At 33.9% G+C, this 27,239-nt stretch overlaps 1 protein-coding gene and 1 non-coding gene across 4 annotated transcripts in view; both read left to right on the top strand.

The window, feature by feature from the left end:
• Positions 1-27,239, top strand: part of ERCC6L2 (ERCC excision repair 6 like 2) — a 111,325-nt gene that overhangs the window by 42,165 nt on the left and 41,921 nt on the right. For all 3 annotated transcript variants that reach the window (XM_033123199.1, XM_033123197.1, XM_033123198.1), the window contains 4 exons: positions 6,528-6,599; positions 7,193-7,338; positions 11,852-11,947; positions 22,752-22,851. In XM_033123199.1, the coding sequence (XP_032979090.1) occupies positions 6,528-6,599; positions 7,193-7,338; positions 11,852-11,947; positions 22,752-22,851 (414 nt within the window). The remainder of the gene's footprint in view (positions 1-6,527; positions 6,600-7,192; positions 7,339-11,851; positions 11,948-22,751; positions 22,852-27,239) is intronic.
• Positions 5,124-5,263, top strand: LOC117032610 (small nucleolar RNA SNORA29). Its single transcript, XR_004424785.1, has one exon. It is a non-coding gene; the product is annotated as a small nucleolar RNA SNORA29 (small nucleolar RNA).

Genomic DNA, 27,239 nt, shown 5'->3' on the forward strand with positions numbered 1-27,239 from the left:
ACAGATGCTCCATCATTCAGGCCCCATCATTGTGGCCAGAGACAACTGGTATAGTTGTATCTGCATTTAGAAGCTCACTATGAACTCTACATCCAGTGGATTCTCAATTAGAAGTACATCAAATATACTTCAAACTTTCCTAGTGATGTATTGGATTCATGCACTCTTAAAAATGTCTGTTGTTGCCATATGTGTAATAATTTGTCTTCAAATGTTTAGGAGCTAATTTACCATAAATATAAATGCTAATGCCAAATAGGAAGGTAAGGATAAGTAGGAGGTTAGAATAGAGAGAGACGAACTTCTGGAAGAGTTTTCTATGAGTTCTTTGTAGGTGCTGCTCTTGGTGATCTCTTACTAAAGGAATGGTGTGAAAAGTAAGGCTAGGTTCTCTAGCTATGACCCAGGCCTCTGGGCATTGCTTGTCACAGCTGCATGAAATGCTGACAGCTTCTAGCCTATTTGTGGCAGAATTTGTTTAATCCCTTAATAACTACCAAGAATCTTTATTTATGGATTCAAAGATTTCTACAGAACTATTCCCAACTTTATGTATTAATTAAGAAAAAGTATGCTATTTCTTTTGGCAAAAAATAAATAAATAAATATAAAGGAAGTAATATGAAGTAGATTTTTTTTTTTCTTTAAAATCCTGGAAATATTTTTAGGAGTTAATCTACATAAGCTCACCACAGTTTCGTTTGCTGGGACCTCAAAATTTAATGATATACAATGAAAGCTAGGGCAGTTACAATTAAAAACTTGTGAGTATATATTTTTTTAATAGAGATACAATTAACATATAACATTGCATTACTTTAGGTATACAACATAATTATTTGATATATATGTACAAGGGGTGATTAAACAATGATCAAACAATACAGTGAATGTTTAAATTTAAAAAATGTATTACAGTAAAAGACACATTGCCATTAACCCTCCTCAAAAATACCCCCCCTCACTTCGAACACACTTATCCCATTGTTCTTGCCACTTCTGAAGCAGTTCTAGAAGTCCTCTTTCATGAGTATCTTTAGTTGCACTGTCATGGCTGTCTCAATGTCCTGAATCATTTTTACTTTGGGAAAGAGCCAGAAGTCGCATGGTGACAGATCCAGTGAATAAGGTGGTTGAGGGCACATCGTAATGTTTTTACTAGACAGAAATTGCTGTACCAGAAGTGATGTGTGACAGGGAGCGTTGTCATGATAGAGGATGACTTACAGCATGCTTTAAAACCGTAACTCACACCCAGCCGACTGCACCAAACAAGTTTAAACTTGTCACACACTGTTACTAAGGTTCATATGGTGCTTCCCGTATTGAAGATCCCTGCTTTCCTTTGGATGGCCCTCAGCAGCAGCATTCACCGTATTTTGTGATCACAATGGAAAGGCTCCGTGTCACACATTGCTTCCGGTATATGGCGATTTCTGTCAAATAAAAACATTACAATGTGTCCTCATCCACCTTATTTACCAGATCTGGCACCATGTGACTTCTGGCTCTTCCCCAAAGTGAAAAAGACCATGAAAGGTAAACATTTTGAATCAATTTAGGGCATTGAGGCAACCACGACAGCACAACTAAAGACACTCATGAAAGAGGACTTCCAGAACTGCTTCAGAAAGTGACAAGAAAAAAAAAAAGATAGAAAGTGGCAAGAACAATGGGATAAGTGTGTTCGAAGAAAGGGGGAGTATTTTGAGGGGGATTAATGGCAATGTGTCTTTTCCTGTAATAAATTTTTTGAATTTAAACATTCACTGTATATTTTGATCACACCTCATATTATGAAATGATTACCACAATAAGTTTAGTTAATATCCATCACCTCATATAGTTATAAGTTTTTTTTGTGTGTGGTGAGAACTTTTAAGATCTACTCTTACCAACTTTCAAATATACAGTATCATATTATTAAATACAGTCAGCATACAATATATCCCCAGAACTTATTTATCTTATAACTCGAAGTTTGTACCTTTTGACTCCCTTTACCCATTTATCCCTCACCCCCTGCCCTCTGGTAACCACTGACCTGTTCTCTGTACCTATGAATTGGGGTGTTTTTTTTGTTTTGTTTTTTGTTTTGTAGATTCCACATATAAGTGAGAACAATATTGATCTCATAATATTTAGCAATATTATTTTAATCTATGAGCACAAACCATCTTTGCAATTATTTATGTCTTCTTTAGTTTCTTGCATCCAATGTCTTAAAGTTTTCAGTGTGCCGGTCTTTCATCTCCTTGGTTAAATTTTTTCCTAGGTATTTTATTCTTTTGATGTAAATGGGATTGTTTTCTTAATTTCTCTTTCTGATAGTTCCTCATTGGTGTATAGAAATGCAACTGATTTTTGTATATTGATTTTGTATCCTGTAACTTTACTGAATTTGTTTATTAGTTCTGACAGTTTTTTGGTGGGGTCTTCAGGGTTTTCCTATATATAATATCATGTAATCTTCAAATAGAGGCAATTTTACTTCTTTTTTTATGATTTGGATGCCTTTTATTTCTTTTTCTTACCTAATTGCTCTGGCTACGATTTCCAATACTATGTTGAATAAAAGTGGCAAGAGTAAGTAAGCATCCTTATTTCCTTCTTGATCTTAGAGGACAAACTTTCAGTTTTTCACCATTGAGCATGTTAGCTGTGGGATTATTATATGTGACCTTGATTTTGTTGAGGTATGTTCCCTCTATACCTATTTTGTTGAGAGTTGTGTATTTTTAAAATAAATAAGTTTTTTCTAGTAAGAATATTCTATGTTTATTATCACAACAAATATTTCAAATCTAATAATATTTCCTGACAATGGTAAATCTATTTTTGTCATCCATTTTATTGATGTTTTATTTATTTTTAAATTAAAAAATATTATAAACCCAATTAATTTAGAACTGAGCACTTATAATCTCATAATTTAAGCCAACAGAATATTTCCAAAAATCATGGCGTCTTTCAAAATCTGCATTATCCATTGCTGTTTATTTAAATTTTATTCATTGTGACTCTTCACTAAAAAGTTACCACTCTTGAAGTTAAATGAAAGTTTATAACTCTGCATTTTATATTCTTGTATATTTATTAAATATATGATTTAAAACATACTGTTAATTAGAGTTATATATCTAGGAATAACAGTGTCAGATTAAGATAATTATTAGATTTATTTTTATTACGATTTTTAGAAGGGTAAAAGCAAGCATAAACTGTTGCTGGAGGCTGGGTGCCTTTATATGTGAAGAAAGCATGTAATTTACTTGTTTTGTAATAAGGTAGGGACATATTTTTAATGCTGTGTTTCATCATTTGGTTAGCAACATCATGTGGTGGTTTAGTGATTCAAAACCTGTTAGCTTATTATGGAATTATTGCCTATGGAGCTAAGAGCTCCAAGTTGCATGTATTTCTTTAATTCCAGTGATGAAAGATCCTAGTTCTGTTTCTCTTATTATAAGTTAGACTGCATGTGCAGTTTATTTGTGGACATAATGCCCAGTGTACCCTTCATTGCCTCAAAGCTACATTCATGAACTCCAGCTCTTTCTCCTAAGTGTCAAGGTCTTTGTTGACCTCAACTACTATTCAAGGGGATGGTCACAAGTTGCACTTATTCCCCTGATGAGACTCCTCATTTTTCTTTCCCTTGGGAAATGCCACAGAGCGACTTACTATCGGGGGTAGGAAAAAGGATTAGGAAACATAGTTTAGTGCTGCTGGAATCATGCAAGGGTCATGTTAATCTATGCCTGACTAATTTGAGTAAAGTTAGATCCAATATTCCTTAGCTATGAACATCCCTAAATTTAAGATTCCTTTTCAGGTGGATTGCCTGTTCTGTGAAAGACAAATGAGTAATAAAACACTGGGTCTGTATTGTTAAGAATCCAATAAATAGTGACTGCACTCACTTCTGAAATTTTTGTGAGGGATCTTAGTTATTCCTCTACTTAATGAGTCTTTTAAAAAATAATAAATAAATAACTAGCCTAATAGAGACCTCCAGTCCAAAAGCATTCACTTTTCTTATTTTGTTTTTACTGTAAGATACTCAAGCATACCTGAAAATACTATAGGTATGATACCATCTCAAACCATCACAGTGGATTTCTGTGCAATATATCCTTGACTTAAAATGTTAATATCTTTGAGAGAATGAAAAAACAAGCCCCAGATGGGGAGAAAATGTTTGCAAAACAACAAGGGACTAGTATCTAAAAAATTCAAAGAACTCTTAAATCTCAACAATAAGAAAACAATCCAGTTTAAAAATGAGCAATAGATCTGAACATATGCCTCGCCAAAAAGGATACACAGATGGCAAATAAGCAGATGAAAACATGCTCAACATCATATGTCACTAGGGAATTACAAATTGAAACAATGAGTTACCACTATACACCTATTTGAATGGCTAAAACCAAAATACTAACACCACCAAATGCTGGCAAGGATATGGAGCAGTAAGAAGTCTCATTCATTGCTGATGAGAATGCAAAATGGTACAGCCACTTTGGAAGACAGTTTGGCAGTTTCTCATAAAGCTTATTATACTCTTACCATAAGATCCAGCAATCGTGCTCATTGGTATTTACTCAAATGAGTTAAAAACTTAATGTCCATCAAGAGCCTGCATACAGATGTTTATAGTAACTTTATTCATAATTGCCACAACTTGGAAGCAACCGAGATGTCCTTCAATATGTGAATGGATAAACATCTAGATGATGGAATATTATTCAACAATAGAAAGAAGTGAGCAATTAAGCTACAAAAAGCCACAGAGGCCCCTTACATGCATATTGCTAAGTGAATAAAGCCAGTCTGAGAAGGCTACATTCTGTGTGATTCCAACTGTGTTACACTCTGGAAAAGGCAAAACTATAGAGAAAGTAAAATCGTCAGTGGTTGCCAGGGGTTTGCAGGGAGAGAGGAATAGGTGGAACAGAGAGAAATTTTAGGGCAGTGAAACTATTTTGTATCATATGGTGGATACATGTCATTATATACTTGTTAAAACCCATAGAACTGTACAACACAATGAGTGAACCTTCATGTGAACTATAACTTACCAGTATTCATTCATCGGCTGTTACAAATGCACCACCCCTTTTCCCATTTGACTACCACATTTTCTCCTAATGATAGATTTTAGTGGCTATGCTTATGGGATAGATTAAAATTGCCATGATCTGAAGAGGGAAGATTTATTTGTGTCCTCCTCCTATATGAAATGGCTGAACAGGAAAAAAAAAATGCACCACCCTAAAACAAAAATGGTAACAATAGGGGAAGCTATACAAGGAAGGGGGGTGGGAATGGGGGCAAGAGGGAGTCCATGGGAGTTCTCTGTATGTTCTGCTTCATTTTCCTGTAAATCTAAAATTGCTGTAAAAATAAATATTAATTTTAAAAAGTTAACGTATTATGTGGAATTAAAGTGTACATACTTTATGTAGAATCGTTTATTTTGTCAAAAAATATAGCTAATGTCAATAAAACTACTTTGTATGTTCCCCAAGTATTAAAATAATGTTTACCCGATCTGTGACATTTTTACTCACCATTTGATTGGTTATCTGAGTAGATTTTTATAAAACTCCATAGCTCTTTTTGAGGAGTTGGTGGGGTAGGGGTCAGAGTTAGTACAATGTCTTCTCTTGCTCAAATATTCAAAGAATGTTATATTGAGTATAAATGTTTTATTTAGATATTTGAATGTTTGTCATTGAATAAATAAAATTGCTTAAGTGTTTATTGCATAGTTCCGAAAAACCTTAGGCTTTGGACAGAATATTCCTTTTCTGTCTTTCGTTGGTTGCTTTTCCATAGTGTTCTGGAGATGTCATTGCCAGATGTGGAAATGCCTATTTTAAAAATAACAGTATTACTATTATATACAGGGTTTGAATGATTCGCTTCCTCCCTAAAAGCACCATGTATAAGGGCGGATTATTGGCATTTTGAGGTCAAAATCAAATCTGGAAGTCAGAGCTTACTGTAAATAGAGAAACAGAGAGGAGAAAATGAGAAGAGGTATATATCTTACTGATTATTTTAAGAAAATAAATATCAAGACTTTTAGAACATAGATGTAATTAAACACATTTCATTACATCTATCTAGAGAAAATTTAAATACTTCCTAAAAGGAATGCTGCTCTGTAATTTAGTTTTTGAACATATTGTAGGTATAAAGAAAGTGTATTTTGGAAATTAAATTAATCCATTTAAATGCATCCCATAATCTAAAATACTTCCTTTTTATTAAAACCAGATGAGATGAAATAAAAGTCTTTGGGAACTTTACCTCATTATTGACAATATGATGATGAATAACATGTAATATCTAATACTTTATTTCTATAACTTGCCAAAAATGAAAGGAATTAGACAAGCTGACTGAGGTTATGTTATATAAAAATACTTTTTAAGAAATTCTCAAGTGATGTTTATGTGTACAAAGTGTACTCTTAGTTGGAACTGGTTCACTGGTGTTCTGTGGTTCACTTCCAGGTCCTTCAACAGCTTTTAAATCATTGTAGGAAAAACAAAGATAAAGTTCTTCTCTTCTCCTTTTCCACCAAGGTGAGTTTCGTCTGAAGTGTATTCTTCACTGGCCCAGCCTTAACTCCTGAGGCATAAAGCCTAAGTGGCATAACAGCATCCAGCCACATTTTCTGTCTTATACAGACCATAGGAAATGGTAGTGAGGTAGGCAACTTTTAAATCTCAGTTATATCAGGGTTACTGTCAAATAACAAACTCAAAGATAGATTTTTAAAAATTTCTGATGTTTTTGTTGATAACTAAAATTCTCTTTAAGGTATTTAAGAGATTTTAGAACATAGGAGATAGCACAAATAAATGAAATATATTTAGAAAAATGATTTGGCCAATACTTTTCCTTTCATTTGGTTTTAGTTTTAAAAATTAAAGACTGACTTTTTTTCCTGAAAGATTGTTTTTTTGTTTGTTTTTTTAAAGAAAGGTTGCTGAAAGTCAATTTCAGGATAATGGGCTATGTGGGTCAGAAGTCAGAAAAATATTTGCTGCTTTTGTAATTATAAGAAAGAAATTGTGAACAGCAATAATTAATACTTAGTAAATTTCATCTCTAGTGGAGGGAAGTTTATGTAACCGTAAATTTGTCTTTGCGCATTTCCATACCTTTCCTCTAGTTGCTTGATGTGCTGCAGCAATACTGTATGGCATCTGGGCTTGATTACCGACGACTTGATGGAAGTACAAAATCAGAGGAAAGAATCAAGATCGTGAAAGAGTTCAACAGTACACAAGATGTTAACATTTGCCTTGTTTCCACAATGTAAGAAAATAAAATTTGATAACTTGATTTTTATCTAATTGCTTTTAAGATTTAGGGTAATTTTTAAACTATTGCTGGATTCATTTTCAATCGTTATGCTTATATTGCTTCGTTTTATTTGGCTTTAAGGAGAAACAGCAAAAATGCTATTAATTATGACTGAAATAACAATTTCTTGAGTTTCACTGAAACTTTTCTCTCAATTTCCTTATCACTACTGAATTCCCCTTTATATGTCTCATTTTATAAAGATGATGATAATTGTTTAAAAAATGAATGTTTTCTTCTAGGAATTTTCTGTGGTACTGTTCTGACTCAAGTCTGTGCTCAGAACAATGAGACCAAGTTGAATAATTGAGTTATCAATCGAATAACTGAGAATCGCTTGTAGCAATGGTTTCCAAACTGTGCTCAAGGAGCTGGCGAGAGCCCACAGGGCCTAGTGGGTCAGGCGTTTCTCCCCTTTGTCTCTGTCTCTTCTTAACCAAAGCAGCTCCACATTTATAGGTTTTAAAAAGTTAAATCAGTTCTAACACTTATTTACAAATCTCTAATTAAAACCTTTTAAGGAATATACACACTTAGAGAATGAGTTAAGTCAATATAAACATCTAAGTAAAATGAATCTCTTTTTTGGGGGGTAACAAATTTATAACTATTTGCATCTAATTTAATAAGTATTTTATAGATTTGCTCCCACTGTCATTCAAAAAGACTTTCAAGAGACTTTAACAGTAAACATATGAAAGTGCAAAAAATAGAAATTAAGACAAAATAAAAATTACTTAAATGAGAAAGAAAATTGTATATATAAAAATGAGTGAGCACTGAAATTAAATTTTTGATCACTGAAATTATTCTTGAATTCTTGCAACTAAGGCAAAAAGAGAGAAGCTCTGGATTCCCAATTTCTTGTGAATGAATTCAAGTTGTAATTCCTCACGAGTCCTTACATACAGAACATTAAATGACATAAAATACTATCTTCAGTTAAGTTTTATAAAACACACATATGCATCCTTAACTTTTTGGTCCTCCACATTCAATTCTTATATCAGATAAATATATTAAAAAATATACTTTAACCATATCTTCATAGTCCACAAAAATGATTTCAGTGAATTAAGTGTTATTGTTATGTGTTAACTATTATAAAAGGTCAAATGAAATACTCATTTAAAGAATCCTCATAAAAAGACCTAAATAAATGTAGAGATACTATGGATAGGAAAGCTCACTAGCATAAAAATGCCAATTTTCCCCAAAATCATTTATAAAATCAATGATTCCAATAAAAATCCCAACACAAGAAAAAATGCCAGATGACCCTTTTTTATTTAACTGAAGGAGATGATTATGGAAAGCTAGGCTTTAAGGTATTGATGTTCCAAAATAAAGTTAATTCAGAGAACAAAAGAGCTTGGACAGCAAGAAAAATTTTAGATTAAAAATCATTTCAAATAAAATAATACGACTGGAAAATGACATTTCTCAGAATATAGAGCAAAAAGATAAAGTCTGCCTCTAATCCATTATTTTGTTATGTTGTCTAGCCAATCTAACACCCCATTGTTCAATTCAGTTGTCTTCATTGCCCCTTTATGTGGGGTAACAAAAATAAGTTTTGGGTTTGTTTGTTTGTTTGTTTGTTTGTTTGCCTTTGAGGAGCACTATAAATAATACATGCTTTACTGGAGTTATATTTAAAGTTCCATGAACATTTAAAGAATAGGCCTATCAAGAAAGACCATAGAAGAATGGTAATGTTTAAACTGGCCCTTTATAGATAAGATTTCATTAGAAGGAAAAGCAGGTTAACATAAAGGGCATTTTAGGCATCGGTACAGAAATGACCAGAGAATTTAAGTGGTTGGAGCTTAGGATACATGGAGGGAAGAGCTGGGTATATGACTAAATAGAAGGAATCATTAGTTAATTTAACAAAGACACATTGAGTGTTCTGTGACAGGTCCTGGAGAAGAAAAGATGTAAAGGTTCAGCCCCAGCTCTTTTAAAGCTTATAACTAAAAAAATATGAGGATGGAGGGAATAGTTGTTCAGAAATATGTAAAAGGTTTGTTCCCATATAGTTTGTAAATGCCAGTAGAAGGAGGCACAAAGGAGAAACATTTAGTTCATCCTTCATTAGCCATGCTGAAGAACAAATAGAAGTTAGCCAGGCAAAGAAGAGAGCAAAGAAAACTGCAAGTAGTGTATGAAGGCAACTTTAAGTATATTGGTAGTTCTGTGAAATAAAGTCCAAGAATACAACTGAGGTGGTAGGCCTAGTCACGGAGGTCTGAAGAGTTTGTCTCTGAAAGTATAAGAATTGAAGGGTTAAAACAGAGGAGTGGCATGCTTCATTTTTTTATATTCTGTGCTTAAAATTTTGTGTAATATGAGAATGGATTTAAGGTCTGAGGTAAGGGAAGACAGTTAAGAATCCAATGAAGTAATATACATAGGTGCTGTATCATAAGGGCTTGAAATAGGGCAGGTGAAATAGGAATGGAGAAGACTTGAGAAAAACATTTTTGAGGTAAATTTACTAGGATTTAACATTGGATGGCTTTTTAGTTTTTATTTTTTTCTGTAAGTCTGTCAGTAACAAATTCTCTTAGTTTTTCTTAATTTAAGAATGTCATGATTTCCCTTTCATTCCTGAAGAATATTTTTGCTGGATATAGAATTCTGGGTTGATAGTTCTTTCAACACTTGAAGAATGTAGTACTGCTTCCTCCTGGCCTCCATGGTTTCTGATGAGAAATCCACTGTCGTTTGGATTGGTGTTTCCTAAAAGTAGTGTGTTATTTCTCTTATTGCTTTCAAGAGTTTTTCTTTGTCTTATGTCTTCAGAAGTTTAATTATGATGTATCTTGGCATAGATTTCTTTGTGTTTATCTTTTTTTGGAGTTCATGCAAATTCTTGAATCTGTAGGCTTATGTCTTTTCCCAAATTTAGAGAATTTTCAGCCACATGTCTTAGAATACTATTTCAGTCTCTTTTTTCTTTCTGAGACTATAGTGATGTGTTTCCAGTAGCTCTTCTGTTATTGTCCCTCAGGTCTCTAAGACTCTATTCATTTTCTTTCAATATATTTTCTTTCTGTTGTTCAGATTGGGTAAATAATATTGACCTGTTTTCATGTTTACTGATTCTGTTCTCTGTCATCTCCCCTGTAGCGTCTAGTTCATTCCAGCAAGTTTTGTAATTCAGTTATTTTTTAGTTCTGAAATTTTCATTTGGTTTTTCTTTATATCCTCTATTGCTTCCCAGAAACTTTCTACTTTTAGTTTGTTTCAAGCATATTTGTAATTTCTTATCAAAGCATTTTTGTTATGACTACATTAAAATCCTTGTCAGATACTTCCAACATCTGATTCATTATTGTCATCTGTTGATTGTCTTTTCTCTTTCAAGTTGAGATTTTCCTGGATCTTGGTATGACTAATAATGTTTTATCATATGCTGGAGATTTTTAGTATTATAAGAATTTATATCTTATTTAAATGTTTTAGCCTGATACTATGTCAGCCACATAGGGATGAAAATCCAGGTTTTTTTGCTTAGCTTCTGTTGACATCCTAAGATTGGGGTGCTTTACTACTGTTTCTGTATGGCCTCCATTGAAACTGTACAGGGGGACCTGGTTATGACTGGCAGACATGAAAGTCCCAGCTCCTCGATCAGTCTTCTTTGACACCAGGTGTCAAAGAAGGAGTGAAAGGTATCTCATTACATTCAAGCAAGGGTGGAAGTTTAGTCTCTTCACTCAGCCTTTATTGACCAGGTTGAGTGAGGCCAGATTTTTTTCTGTGATGTTTGCAGGAATAGGCTGGTTATTGTCTAATGTATTTCTGTCTTAGAAGGCTTCACCTTTTCTGGTTCTTTGGTTAAAAGAAGAAGGATTTTCTTTTTTGTTGTTGTTTTTTTGTTTGTTTTTGTCTATGATTGTTGGCATTTCCAGTTCACTGGCTTCTCCAGATCCCAGTAGGGGATATATTTATTAGGCAAAAACAAAGCCAGGAAACTCACTGCATGTTATTCTTTATGCCTTACAGTTCCTAGCCATACTGTGTTCTCTCTACCTTTCAGAGTCATGTTTATTTTATAATGGCCAGGGTTTTCATTTAGCTGCACTTAGTGGGAGGAATAAGAAGTATATCTACTTCTGGCTTGATTTTTTTTTAATATGCATATTACTTTATTTAGCTGGAATATACTAACAGCTTTTAAAAATTGTTAGGAAAATCTTACAGAAATAGTATTTGAGTATAACCAGCACAGTCTACTTATGTGGACTCTAATGGTCAAATTTTTTAGGGATGTTCTGGAGTGGTAGAAAAAGAATATTTCATAACTATTTCATTTGTGGCATATTTGTGTTTTTATCATCTTACTTTTATGATGTGCAGTATTGTGTTGATTTGGGTATAGAAACCTGGCACAATTGAGTTATAGAGCAGCAATTATTTTTTTGCTGTTTTAATGTGCTCTTTCTATTTTCTCCAGGGCTGGTGGACTAGGCCTCAATTTTGTTGGCGCCAATGTTGTTGTATTATTTGATCCTACTTGGAACCCAGCCAATGACCTTCAAGCCATTGACAGGTATAATACTGACAAAATTTAAAGTGACCTGCAAAAATACTTTTAGTCTAAATATTCTCCTGAATTGTTTAGGTTGTTTATCATATGACTGTGATTAGAAGATAGGGAAAACCTTGTAAAAAAAAAAAAAAACAGAAAAACTTTTATTTAAGGTAACCATGAACTTCTGAATCCAACTGGCAGGCTGATAACAGCCATTAATTTTCTATTCATCTCAAAAATCCCATTATTATGACAGAATTGATTTAAAAAGAAAGAATAGATCCAAAATAGGACAGGTCACTACTAGTAGATCAGAGTTTTGAGAAAGTCCTAGAAGATAGAAGGCAAACAGAATCTGTATGATCAAGAAACCAACAGAGAAAAACCACAATCCAAAGTCGACAGGAGAGCACAGAGGAATTTCATGCATGCAGTCAGCAACTGTAGGATGTGGGAGTAGTCCGGAGTCCATACTTCTGGGAAATTAATTAATGTGCTGATTCTAAAATAAATTCCTCTTCCATACCTCATAATACAGAGGGGTTGGCCTATAACAGGTGCTCCTTTGATTTAAGCTGCAAGAATCATTTCATAAATATTATAAATAACTGGGGAATCTGACTGACAAAAGATTCTTAAAGTGGCCATTGGAACCAAATCGTAAAGCAGAGCTGAACCTGAAGTAATCCTAGATATACACAGGACACAAAAAGAGAGAAATGATCAAATAGACCTGTACCTTCATGGAATCCCTGACCAGCTTTCCTATACAATCCATCCAGTTCCTCATTTGTAATTATGAATGGAAAATTAAGAATTATGGGACATTTTAATAAAACCAGCAGTATGAGAGAAAAGGACCAAGGTGAAAAACAGATCCTGAAGAAAATAAAATAGATACCATGAAAAACAAAAATAGAAATTCTTAGAAATGAAAACTATTGCCAAAATAAAATAACACAGTAGACATTCTGCATAATCAAATGGAGAGAATTAAAAGTGGAAATTGTTATGGAAAATAAAAGAAGTGAATGTTTTAGAACATAAACAATGATGATAAGGAGAGAAAACATACATTGACACATATGGTGATACTTCTAGTTCCAGAGGTAAAAAGAAGGGCTAAAAGATGCCAGAGTGAGAAAGAGGGAGAGAAAATTATTTGTAAAAACAAAGACAAAATAATAAAACAGTTTATCAACAAAGAAGTGAGAATCACACTCATTTCTGCAGAACAGACTTTGAAGAACAAAATTTTTATCACATTATTGGATTCTAGAAGACAAGAGTTGTCACAGTGAGAATATTCATATGACTATATCCAAAAGAAAATGGTGACCTGTAGTTATGGTCAGTGGCTAAAATATCAATATGTAAGGGCAAAATAAAGCAACTTTTTGATGTCTAGGAACTGAGAAATGTATTACTCATGGTATGAAAACATTATTTAAAGATATATTCCAACAAATGAAGTATTAACCTTTGCATAAAAAAGACATACAAAAAGCAATGACAGTGAACAAAAAGCTCTATTTATATTTAAGTCTAAATAATTGGCTGAGAGGTTTACTGCAGTTGTAAAGAAAGAATTCTCAAAAATATGAAGAGATGGTATAAAAAAATTAATATCAAGAACTAAAACTCCATGTAATTTTAATATAACAGCGGGGAGGAGGTGTTGTAAAATTTTATTAGAATTTTTCTTTCATCAGGAGAAAATTAGGATATCTTGGTCAGTTTTCAAAATTTATGCCAAAAATTGTTTTTAAATGCTAACAAAAAAAACTAAGGGCAGCAATTAAAAGAGTAGGACATAGTAATCACTGGGTATACTTTTTGAAAACACAGATGCTCAGGCTCTACCCTGCAGGCATTCTAATTCTGTAGGTCTAAGAGTGGGGCTCTACAGACTACATTTTTAAAAATACCTCAGATTGTGTGTCAAAGGAGAATATCAATAGTAAAAGGCAACCACAAAATAGGATAAAATATTTGCAAATCACATATGTGATAAGGGATTTATATCTAGAATACATAAAGAACTAAAAATCAGCAACAAAATAACAATCCAATTCAAAATTGGTGAAATGACTTGAATAGACAGGTCTTCAAAAAACATATACAAGTGGCCAAGAAGCACCTGCAAAGATGTTTAGCATCACTAAACATTAGGGAAAAGCAAATCAAAACTGCAATGAGATACCACTTCATACCCATTAGGATGACTATTATCAAAAAAATAATAAACAAGGGGCAGCCAGTTGGCTTAGTTGATTAGAGCGCAGTGCTCATGACACTAAGGTTGCGGGTTCAATTCCCACATGGGCCAGTGAGCTGTGCCCTCCACAACTAGACTGAAAACAATGACTTGATTTGGAGCTGAGCTGCGCCCTCTGCAACTGGATTGAAAACAGCAACTTGACTTGGAGCTGATGGGTCCTGGAAAAACACACTGTTCCCCAGTATTCCCCAATTAAAAAAAAAAAGTAAACAAGAAGTTTTTCTGAGGATGTGGAGAAATTGGAATTCTTGCTCATTGCTTATGGGAATGTAAAATGGTGTAGCTACTGTGGAAAACAGCAGCTGGTGGTTTAAAAAAAATTAAACATAGAGTTACCATATCATCCAGCAATTTCATTTCTGGGTATGTGCCCCAAAAATTGAAAGCAGCAAGTCAAACAGCTACTGGTACATTCATGTTCATAGCAGCATTATCGACAATAGCCAAACGGTGGAAACAACCCAAATGTCCATTGATGGATGAATGGATAAACAAAATGTGTTTTGTAATACAATAGAATATTATTCAGCCTTAAAAAGGAATGAAATTCTTTTTTTCTTTCAGTTTGAGATATAATTGACATACAGCACTGTACATGTTTAAGGTGTACAGCATAATGACTTAACTTACGTATATTGTGAAATGATTACTGCAATAAGTTTAGTTAACATCCATCATCTCATGTAGATATAAAAAATAAATAAAAGAATGAAATTGTGATATATGCTACAACATGGACGAACCTTTAAGACATTATACTAATTGAAATAAGCCAAATACAAAAGGACAAATATTTTGTCCAAATATGAGGAATCTAGAATAGTCAAATTCATAGAGATAGAAAGTACAGTTGTGGTTACCAGGGGCTGAGGGAAGGAAGGGAATGTGGAATTATTGTATAATGGGCACAAAGTTTTAATTTGGGATGATGACAGAGTTATAGATACAGATGATGGTGATAGTTGCAAAACAATGAGAATATTCTTAATGCCACTAAACTGTCCATTTAAAAATGGTTAATATGGTGAATCTTGTGTCATGTATATTTTACCACAATTTAAAAAAAAAAAAAATGACCCAAGGTGATTGTGATACAATTGACCTTGAATCCACTTTGAAAAACAGTGGAAATTAGATGTGAAACATCCAAACAGGATTTCCCAATGCAATTGTAAAAGAGCACTGAGGAAACATAATTATTTCAGTAAATGATAAGAAATATGAATGTGTTAGGAGGTGGAAGAAATTCATCAAGTATGGCAAATACAAAGCATAGCAAAGTGTCAGAAATAAGGCCAAACATAAATATGAATGGATTAAACTCCCTTTTTTAAAAAAGAGAGAAAGTAAAAAAAGTTAGATTCAAGTTTATGCTTATTTGTGTGTGTGAGTGTGTGTGTTTGTGTATACACACAAAGATATCAATGGTTATAATAATAAAAATGTAGAAAATATCTAATCATGGAGATGGTCACAAAATGAGTGGCATTGTTAATATTAAGCAAATTATTAATAGAATTCAAGTCACAATGCATTAAGGAAAACAAAATGGGGAACAACCCAGGAGGAAAGTGTAATAGTCACTACATAACAAACCCCAAACTCTTATAATCCAAATTCACAATTATGACGGAATACCTAATATTCCTCTCTCAAAAAATAATAGATCAACTAGGCAAAAAAAGTACATAAATTATTTGAATAATAGTTATCGGTGGCATAGCTCAGATCTCAGACTGGCAGAAGCTGTGGAAGGCAGTGGTAGGCTTCATGGAACATGAAAGCTGCAGTTAGACTGCATACCTGTAGACACCTGGGACATGAGATTATGGGTAGAGGAATACAATATAATATGTAAGGCCCTGAGAAGAAGCTGAGATGAGATTCTTTGGGAAATTAAGACATTTAAAAGCAGTGTTGTATACAGGAGAAATATGGAAACAGACATACACACAGGCCCAGGCAGGACACATAACCAGAAATGACCTAAGAAGATTTTAAGCCTTCATCCTGAGCAGCTCCCAAGGTTCAAAATACACCCTGCTAATTAGTGAATGTTTTCCATACTAGTTTGCAAAGACTGGGAGAAGTCACTGATTTATCGAATGGCCAATTTTCAACAAAAACCCGCAAGACATCCAAAGAAACAGGAAAACATAGCCCTTCCCAAAGAACAAAATAAATCTCCAGAAACCATCTCTGAAGAACATAGGCATAGGCCTTACTAGAAAAAGACTTTAAAATAACTGTTCTAACCTTAAGAGATAAATGAAAACTTAGACAACAAAGTAAAAGAAATCAGGAAAACAGTATATGAACAAAATCAGAATATAAAACAGAGGTAGAAATTGTAAAGAGAACAAAAATTCTGGACCTGAAAAATATAACTGAATTGAAAAAAAAAAAGTCACTAACGGGGTTCATCAGACTTGAATAGGTGTAAGAAAGAATCAGCACACCTGAAAACAGATCTGAGGAGCACAAAGGGGGAAAGATGAAGAAAAGTGAACATAGGCTAAAGGATAGCCTATGATACATAGCAACAGACCAATATATGCATTGTGGGGTTCCCAAAAGGAGAGAGAAAGAGAGATGGTGAAATAATGACTGAAATAATAATTTTCCAAATTTGAGGAAAGACATAGATAAACAAATTCAAGAAGCTCAACAAACACTATGTAGGAGAAATCCAAAGAGACTTTCACTGAGACACATTATCATTAAACTGTCAAAAGTCTAAGATAAAGAATCTTGAAAGCAGCAAGAGAAAAGCAACTTGTAATGTCAAAGAAATCCCTAGTAAGATTAAAATAAGATTTCTCAGCAGAAACCTTGCAGGCAAGAACACACTGGGATGATATATTTAAAGTGCCAAAAGAAAACAAACTCAACTGAGAATTCTGTATCGGCAAAACTGTCCTTCAAAAGTGAGGGAGAAATTAAGAAATTCCTAAACAAAACTGAGTGAGTTTATTACCACTAGACCTGCCCTACAAGAAATGCTAAAGAGACACTTTCAGATTCAAATGAAAGCACTCTAACAGTAACTCAAAGCCATATGAAAATATAAAGTTCTCCAGTATAGGTAACTATGTGGACAAATATAAAAACCAGTATTATTTTAATTTTGCACTCTAATTCAACTTTTTATTTTCTGCAGGATTTAAAATTTAAAAATATAAAAAATAATTATAAATTTGTGTTAATGCATATATGATATATAAAAAGATAATTTGTGACATCCATAACATAAATGTAGGGGGCAGAGCTATAAAGAAGGGGTTTTTTTAATGCAACTGAAGTTAAATTGGTATCAATTTAAAATATTGTTGTAACCACTGGATGTTCTATATAATCTGCATAATAACCACAAATATGTATAGAATTTACACAAAAGGAAATAAGAAATCAAAATATTTCACTAAAAAACTCAGGTAAATGAAAGGGCAAAAGTAACACTTTCCATAACATTACTTTACATGTAAATGGATTAAACTTCCCAATCAAGAGACATAGATTGGCAGAATAGATTTTTTTAAAAAAAGTATCCAACTATATTCTGACTATAATACTGATAGGTCTAAGGGCATGCATAGGTTGAAAGTGAAAGGATAGAAAAAGGTATTCTATGCAAATAGTAACCAAAACAAAGCAGGGGTGGTTTACAAATATCATAAGAAATAGACTTTAAGTTGAAAACTTTTACAAGCAGCAAAGAAGAATGTTACACTTTATAGTTATTTTTGCCCTTTCATTTATTTTCTGTATTTCTTATAGCTGTTTTCTCCTTCATTTCATCCATTACTTTGTGTTTACCGTATTTTTTTAGTGACATGAAAAAAGATTCAGCTCACCAAGAAGCAATAATAATTATAAACATAAATGTACCAAACATTTGAGCTCCAAAATATATAAAGCAAACACTGACAATATTTAAAGGAGAAAGAGACGGCTCCACAATAATAGTAGGAGACTTCAATACTCCACTTTCAATAATGGATAGAACATCCAGTCAGAAGATCAATGAGGAAGTGAAGACTTGTACAGCACTACAGACAAATTGGACCTAATAGACCTAATAGAGAAGTCTCTTTACAGCAACAGCAAAATACACATTTTTCTCAAGTGCCAGTTGAACATTTTCCACAATAGACTATATGCTGGGTCACAGATAATCCTTCATAAATTTTAAATGATTAAAATCATATAGTTTCTTTTTCCAATCACAATAGAATGAAAATGAAATCAACAGCAGAAGAAACACAGGAAAATTCACAGATATGTTGAAATTAATCAACACTCTTAAACAATGAATGGGTCAAAAAAGAAATCACAAAGAGAATTAGAAAATATCTTATGAAAAATGAAAATTAAGACACAGCATATGAAAACTTATGGGATGCAGCAAAAGCAATGCTAAGAGGGAAGTTTATAGCTGTAAATGCTTACATTAAAAAAGAAGAAAGGTCTCAAATCAGCTATCTAACCTAACACCTTCAGGAACTAGAAAAAGAAAAACTAAACTCAAAGGTAGCAACAGAAAGGAAATAATAAAGACTAGAGCAGAGATAAATGAAAGTCTAGAAAAATAATCAACAAAACCAAGAGTTTTTTCAAAAAGATCAACAAACTTGACAAACCTTTAGTGAGATTGACTAGAAAAAAAGGAGACTTAAAAACTAAAATCAGAAATGAGAAGGGGGGACATTACTACTGATTTTACAGAAATAAAAAGGATTATAGGACAGTACTGTAAATAATTATAGGCCAACAAGTTGGATAACCTAGATGAAATGGACAAATTCCTAGAAATATACAACCTGTCAAGACTGAGCCATAAAAAAGTAGAAAATATGAATAAATCTACAATTAGTAAAAAGATTCAATCAATATAAAAAATGCCAACAAACAAAAGCCCAGGACCAGATGGCTTCGCTGGTGAATTTTACTAAACATTTAAAGAATTAATACCAATCTTTTTCAAACTCTTCCAGAAACTGGAAGAGGACGGAGTACTTCCTAACTTATTCTATGAGGCCAGCATTACATTGATACCAAAGTCAGACAAAGACCTATAAGGAAAGAAAACTTACTAACCAGTATTTCTTATGAATATTGATAGAAAAATCCTCAACAAAATATTACCAAACCAAATTTGATAGCATGTTAAAAGAGCCAAGTGCAATTTATTCCTGGTTTGCAATGCAAAAATCAATCGATGTAATATACTACATTAACAGAATGAAGGAAAAAAGACTCACAATCATCTTAATAAATGCAGGAAAAGCATTTGATGAAATTCAACATTTTCATGATAAAATCACTCAGCAAACTAGGCATAGGAGGAAACTGTCTCAACATAATAAAGGCCGTTTATGAAAAACCTACAAGTATCATCACACCTCAGTGCTGAAAGATTAAAACTTTTCCTCTAACAACAGCAAAAGTAAAGGATTCCTGTTTTTAACCACAAAAGAACAAATATTATATGACCTCACTAATATGGGGTACCTAGGTTTGTCAAATTCATAGAGACAGAAAGTAGAATGGTGGTTACTGGGGTTGGGGATGGGAATGAAGAGTTATTTTTCATTAGGTACTGTGTGTCAGTTGAGGAAGATGAAGAAGTTCTGTAAATGGATAGTCATGATGGTTGCACAACACTGTCAGTGTACTTAATGTCATTGAACTGTACATTTAAAAGTGGTTAAAATGATTTTATGTTATGTGTATTTTACAATAAGAAAGAGGAACTCAAGAGAGAAAAACAATTATTTATAAATAAATAACAATGAAATCACTGAGTCAGTATTGAAGTTCTGATGCAAATTTAGAGTTTTAAATTTATTTCTTACAAAAGAAAGACTGAAAGTAAATGAAAGAAGGATATCATTTAGAAAACTAGAAAAATAATAAAATAAACCTAAGGGAAATAGAGAAAATAGTATAAATTATTAAGTCAAAAGCAAAACATAATAAATCGAAATTTTACATCTTTCATTGAAAAGAATAAAATAAATTTTTGAAAATTCTAATCTGAGGAAAAAAGCAAATACACAGAAAAGCTTAGGAAGCAGAAAGTCCAAATAACCACCAATAGTATTTATTTGTAATAGCTAACATTTTTATGTACAATTTTATACCAGTACATTTGGAAATCTACATGAAAGGAACTTTTTCTAGAAAAAGGTTACTGATTAAGACTGAGTAAAGATGACGTGAAAAAATAATCAAATAATTTTAGAAGAAACTGACAGGATAGTCAAAGATGTAAACTTTATGAAGGACTTGGGCTCAGTTATTTTTTGTGGTGGTGTTTTTTTAAATGGAGATACTTCATTTATTTTTCAATGCTATACAAATAAATATCAAAAATATGTATTGGTCACTTAGTATTTATAAGATGTCACATGAAATACTATGGTAGTCAAAGCAAATCAGATGTGGATTTTGTCCTTATAGAAATTTGAATTACCCATTACTATTTCCTGGATAGATGTAATTCAGTTTATAACACACTCTGTTATTATGATCGCCCCAGTTATAATACACATAATACTGTGCTGGCAAATTAGCCTCAGTGCTTTAACAGGCAGTAAGAATAAGGGCAAAGAAATAAGAGCAACATTGATTGCATGCTAACTGTGAGCCAGGAACTGTTCCAAGTGCTTTCCATGGATTATCTTATTTAAAACTCAGGATATCCTTACGGGATAGGCACTATTATCATACCCATGTCACGTGAGGAAGTTGAAGCACAACAAACTTAAGTAATTGCTCAAGCAGGGTCAGGATCTGAATCCATGCAATCTGTATGACTGCAGAGCCTACGTGTTTAACCAGCCTCTCGCCACTGACAGCTGTCAAGTAAAATTGTCAAATGAAAACCACAGAAAAATCTCCATTGTTCCTTTGTCTTAGGATATTTGTTGTAATTTTGTTCTTTTTCACTAGGCCTTCAAGACCTAATATCTTATTTATCCCAGGATTCCCATAAAGCACCGTGCTGTGGTACTCAATGAAAGTTAGTTAACAATAAAACTAAATGAACGGCATTCCTCTTCCCTTCCCTCTCCTTCCATTGACTCTGGTAGGAGGAAACAAGAAAAGAAATGAAGATCTTGACCTCCATACTGTGTAACAGTTTCTCAACACTGTCTCTACATGGTAAAAGACCCATCATGTAATATATCCCTGCTTTATGTATCAAGAAATTGGTGACGCATAGGTCCAAAGTAATGTGTATAAGGTTTTTGTCTTTAAAGGTGAAAGAATATGTATTCTAACACAGTCTATCCCATTCACCAAACAATTGGCTGAGCAGACACCGAAAAGAAGTTTCCTTAGATCCATATTGTTTTAGAGCCTAAATCCACTGTGGGAGAGAAAGGGATTATGAGCCCAAGCCCCTCTGTATCCAGGCTGCAGGATGGAAGTGATAATGTAGTTAGTAACTTAGCCCTCCTGAGCTGTTCGCAGGAGCCCCCATTCTCCTCTGGGAGTGTAAGATATTTCAGAACCTCAAGATGCCCTCTCGTAAAGCCCTTCTTTGTGGAGGAATGGGTGCAGGAGGTAGAGGGAGCACCATCTATAAGAACACAGCATAACTGTACAAGGTCAAAAGCATGAAGCAGTATGGCCTTGCCCCTAATCCCTCGCCCCCGCCCCGTGACTATAACAGGTATTTAGAAGCAGGTGACCTCATTCAGAGCATCCAATAAAGCCCCCACCTGGGAGAAGCTGCAGGGTTTAGCCCCATAGTTAACCAGTGTGGTGAGTCAGGTTAGAGTTTTAATTAGCACTGAGGTTCCTATCAAAACACCTGCGGTACTAGTCCACTGAGTTAATCAGTCAAGCAGACCCCATGGAAATCTCTGTGGATGAGGGCTGTAAATCTACACTTCCATAGGCCTTGCCAGTTGATTAACTGCTTTTCCCCAGGTTTTTTTTTTTTTAAACAGTTTCACTGAGGTCTGACATACAATAAACTACATGTGTTTAAAGTGTACAATTAATAAGTTTTTATATATGTATACAACCATGAAACCATCACCACAGTAAAGACAGTGAACGTATTCCTCACCCGCAAAAGGCCCCTGTGCCACTTTGTAATCCATACATCCTGCCCCTCCCCAGACCCCAGCCCTAAACAATCACGATCTGCTTTCTATCACTATGGATTAGTTTGCATTTTTCAGAGTTTTATATAAATGGAATCATTTGGGAATATTCATAAGCTTAAGACCATCATGAAAGAAAAATCTGAATTTAGGAAAAGGTTTTGGACAATGGAAGGTGATGTTTGTAACAGAAATGAAGTTGAGATGTACATTTTCTATAATATTTTTCTCCTCCATGACTGATCTTTTTATATGAATTTCTACTTTGCATTATTATTAAGTAATATAGCATATCTAAACCAAGTGTTTCTTTTTAACTAAAATTTTACTAATACTCCATTTTTATGTCCAAAAGATACTGCCTGAACGCAAAGTTGTGTTACTTGATTTTTGTTTGCTTTTGTTTTTAATCTCACTGCAGAGCATATAGGATTGGGCAATGCAGGGATGTCAAAGTGTTTAGGCTGATATCCCTGGGAACTGTGGAGGAGATCATGTACTTACGACAGGTATACAAGCAGGTAAATAGATTTCCCGTTTTCTCATTAAAAAGTAAACATGCTGTTTTCAAAAATTAGGAACAAATTTGTGTAAAAATATGTTTTTAATTTTATTCTAACTATAATATGGAATTTAATAAGATTATGAAATATACTCTAGAACACACTTCTATAAAACAGATTAATGCTTAGGTTCATTGAGTTTTAGAGCTGAAAGTTTCTTAGGGCAGTACTTCTTAAACTTTAATGTGCACATGAATCACCTAGGGATCTTTAAAACACAGATGATTTAGTAGGTCTGGGTGGAGCCCAAGATCCTGCATTTTTAACAAGCTCCAAAGAGTGCCAACACTACTAGTCTGCAGACCACAATTAGAGTAGCAAGGTCACAGTTTCCCAAACTGTGGGCCAAGACATGGTATGTCACAGATGGTACACAGGTGCACTGAGACACTGAGCCCACAGCTCTGGGAAGCAAGTTTACCGAAGCCAGCTTCCAGCCTTGAGTAACAACCTCTGTTTATTCCAGGTAGATGTTCGATGTTACCGTTTTCCATACTGTGCCATGACATGAAAAAGAGTGGGGAGAAATGCCTTAGAGGTATCTAAAGCAACCCCTTTATGTTATACATAATGAAACTGGGACCCAGAGCCACCCCAGTAAATGGAAATATAGGAATCGAACTCAAGTTCCCTGACTACTTACTGTGCTGGTGCTTTTAGTATTCATCTAAAATTGCATTAACTCGTTAATATCCTTAGGGTATCAATTACTATTCCATGTATGCCTCTAAATAAACAAAGTTTATTTAGTTTATAACTGCTCACTTGAGAAGATCTGGAATGAGGTTCAAGTTTAATTATAAATGTTAAATTTGAATTACTCCCTATATATTGAGCTGGCATCCCTTTAAGAGCAAACATCTGCCACATGTGGTGGTAGTTAACCTAAGAATGATCCAATCTTAAATTCATGCTGTTTTCTTAATTCTAAAAATAGGATTGTACACAGCAGGTTTTGTTTTTTCTTTAAGCATTTAGCTCTATAAGAAACCTTTCATCTTTTTGTTCCTTGGTATAGCACAACTACTTAAAAAATATTTTTTAGATATATTGAACCAATCTTGGAAATAAGTAGGATATTATTTTTTCAGCTTAGGAGCAGGTCCTTAGAATACTATCCTAGCCTACCACAATTAAGGGTCTTTCCTCAATCATGTAGTAAGTTTTCTCAATCCCATTACTATCTTTATCATTTTTAACTATTCATCTGACTCTATAATGAAGTAAAACGACCTGTTACATAATGTATATTATATAATAATATATAATAAAAAGGCTTAAGAAGGTGAGGATAATTTAAATTTTCAGAATTTTGTATGATCTAGTTACTTATCAAAATATTTTTAAATGTGTGCCGCTTAGAGAAGATTCAGCCATAAACTTGGTAGGCACAAGTAAAGATAAGATGGCAGTCAGGCGAGGAAAAGGCATTAAATGTGATTAAAAGATTGATTGGAGTTTGAACCAAAGGTACATGTGGCGTACACACTCTAGCCACCCAGGTGGTTCTCAAATCTTTTGGGGAAAAAAATCCAAAATGACGTGTAAAAAGAAAAACCTATAAAAATGTTGGAAAACAAGAAGAGTTTTCTCTGTGGCCCAGAAATTATAAGGAATCCTGAAAGACAAAAAGCAATTAGGATCAGATTAGAGGAGGAAACTAAGCTAAACACAGTCAGGAAAAGGCTACCGAAAAATGTGGGAGTAACTTCTGGATATTCCAAGCTTAGAGTCAGCAGATACTAAAAAAATAAGGGAGTCTTGGGGTTACTGAAATACCCCTTCTTTGCAGTATCATTGATGATCTGTCGAGGTGATTTAATCCTTACAATCTACCCCATTGTACCAAGTTGCAGCCAACGGAGGTGTCTGCTCTCAAGTAGAAACAATAATTAGAAATACTGGAGCAAAGAAGCAAGACAGAGCTCCAAATTTTTGCTGAAATCAAGAAGAAAGTTCCTTCTGTTGCCCAGAGGATTAAATACACGCACCTCTCCCACTGTGGATAATCACTGCAGTGGGCTGAGATAAGCATCCAAGATATTTGAAGACAGATGGATACCCAACAAAAATAATTACTGAACAGTTTAGGAAAATAAACACTGAAAGTGGCCCTCAAAGGTATCAGGTCCTAGTCCCTGGAACCTGTAAATGTTATATGGGAAGCAGAGTCTTTGCAGATGCGATCAAATTAATGATGTTGAGATAGGAGATCAGCCTGGATTATCCAGGTGGGCCCTAAATCACAGTTGTCCTTATAAGAAAGAAGCCAAGGGAAATCTGGCGCAGAGTGGAGAAGGCAGTGTAACCACAGAGGCAGAGACTGGAGTGAGGTAGTCACCGACTAAGGAACGCTGGGAGCCACCGAAGCTGAACAAGGCAAGGAATGGCTTCTCCTCTGGAGCCTCTGGAGAGAGCGTGGCCTGCCAAAACTTTGATTTCAGCCTAGTGATTCTCAGTTCAGACTTCTGGTCTCCAGGCTGTAAGAGAATGAGTTTCTGGTTTTTTTACGCCACCAAGTTTAAGCCACAAGGTTTATGATAATGTTACGGGAACCATGGGAACTAATACAGTCACTCAAAAAAAAAAAAAAATTAACGTCAGAGAAAACAGAATAATAGAAGAGAGTAAAAGAGATTTTAAAAGAAATATAAATGACATATTCAAAAGGTAAGTGAGGTAGTAGGACCTTGGAAACAAGAACAGAGTACTAGGGAAAGAATCCATTAGAGATCCGAAAAATGAAAAATTCCAGAGATAGACTGAGAAGCAAAGAGCAAAGTTTTCATTTAAAAGAAAGAGCCAAGCAATTCTAGATTACAGAGCAAAAAAGACAGCGAAAACACATATAGGGAAAGTTAGAGGAAATGCAGGCTGCTAGATCTAGAAGTTCCAAGACCAGTCTTATAGTTGAAGAAGGGAACAGAAGAAAGAGAAGGGAAGGAGCCCCAAATAAAGGAAGAAATGTGTAAAAAGTAGAAAATTAGTCCACAGGTTATTTGTGCCTACCAAGTGCTAAATAGGAGGAATGAAAATAGATCCATGGTTACGCCATCTTTCTATAATTGTAAAACACCAAGATAAAGTGAAAAATCCTTAAAATGTCCAGAGATAAACTTTCTGAAGAGAAAAGTGAATTTTTAATTCAAAGCTTTCCACAAAAGAAGATGGATATATTTAGCCTTCACTTTTTCTGAAACCACTTTGGAAAAGCTTTCTTTTTTTTTTTTTTAACTTTTATTTATTTTAAGTGTGTTTTTCCAGGACCCATCAGCTCCAAGTCAAGTAGTTATTTCAATCTAGTTGTGAAGGGCTCAGCTCACAGTGGCTCATGCGGGGATCGAACCGGCGACCTTGTTGTTAAGAGCTCGGCATTCTAACCAGCTGAGCTAACTGACCACCCTGGAAAAACTTATTTTAAGTTCAAAATAATGTGCCTTTTGTAAGTTTTGTGATAACTTTGGTAGGAAACTTATAAAGATTCAGATTGAATGCTTACAAATTACTTTGGTGATTATATTTATTAGCTCTGCAGTCTGACAATAAATACAGTGTTTAAGGTAGATTTAGTAGCAAGGCTACAATCGTCAGGTAACTGGGCCATCAGGTGCATCAATTGCTATTGTGAGTCTGTATTCCCAGGACTATAGCCCATGTTGGGGATATTGATGTCAAACTGATTGAGTTGGTATGTTGATTCAGAACTTCTTCAAACTAAGGTCCCAAGAGCCTTGTTTTAAGATGGACATCCTGGAGGTGAAAAATTATTACACGTATAAATTTAGCATTTAGCCAAACCCAGTTATAAATTCTAAAAATGACACTTCCTAGCTGGGTAGCTGTAAACAAGGCATGTAATTTCTCTAAACTTAAATTTCTTTATTTCTAAAATAGAGAAACTCGAGTTTCTTTATTTCTAAAAGAGAGATAATATCTTATAGGGGTGTAGAGATTAAATGAGAGGATATAAAAATGCTACACATGTAGTAAGTGCTCAGTAAATAGCATCTTATTATTAAAAATAACTTTAATTGCCTAGAGTAATTTATTACAGTGCAATTCAACTCTGATGATAATCACAATAACGTACCATCTGACTAACCCTTCTATCAACAATACACTGAAGTTGTCTTCCATTCTGTGCATTCTTTGTTTCTTCCAAGAAATTTTAAAGTATGCATGGGGTTAATCAGATTGTATTTACATGACCTTCAGTAAAATAGCCAGTAAATAAAGAGGCCCATTAATGTTGATACTAAAGTAGCATATATCCCTAAGGGTTCCATGGCAGTGGTCTTCCTATATTCTAAATTGTTTCAAAGACGCAATGTTTCTAAACAGTGATT

Source organism: Rhinolophus ferrumequinum, chromosome 12, assembly GCF_004115265.2.
Source record: "Rhinolophus ferrumequinum isolate MPI-CBG mRhiFer1 chromosome 12, mRhiFer1_v1.p, whole genome shotgun sequence".
Classification (NCBI taxonomy): Eukaryota; Metazoa; Chordata; class Mammalia; order Chiroptera; family Rhinolophidae; genus Rhinolophus; species Rhinolophus ferrumequinum.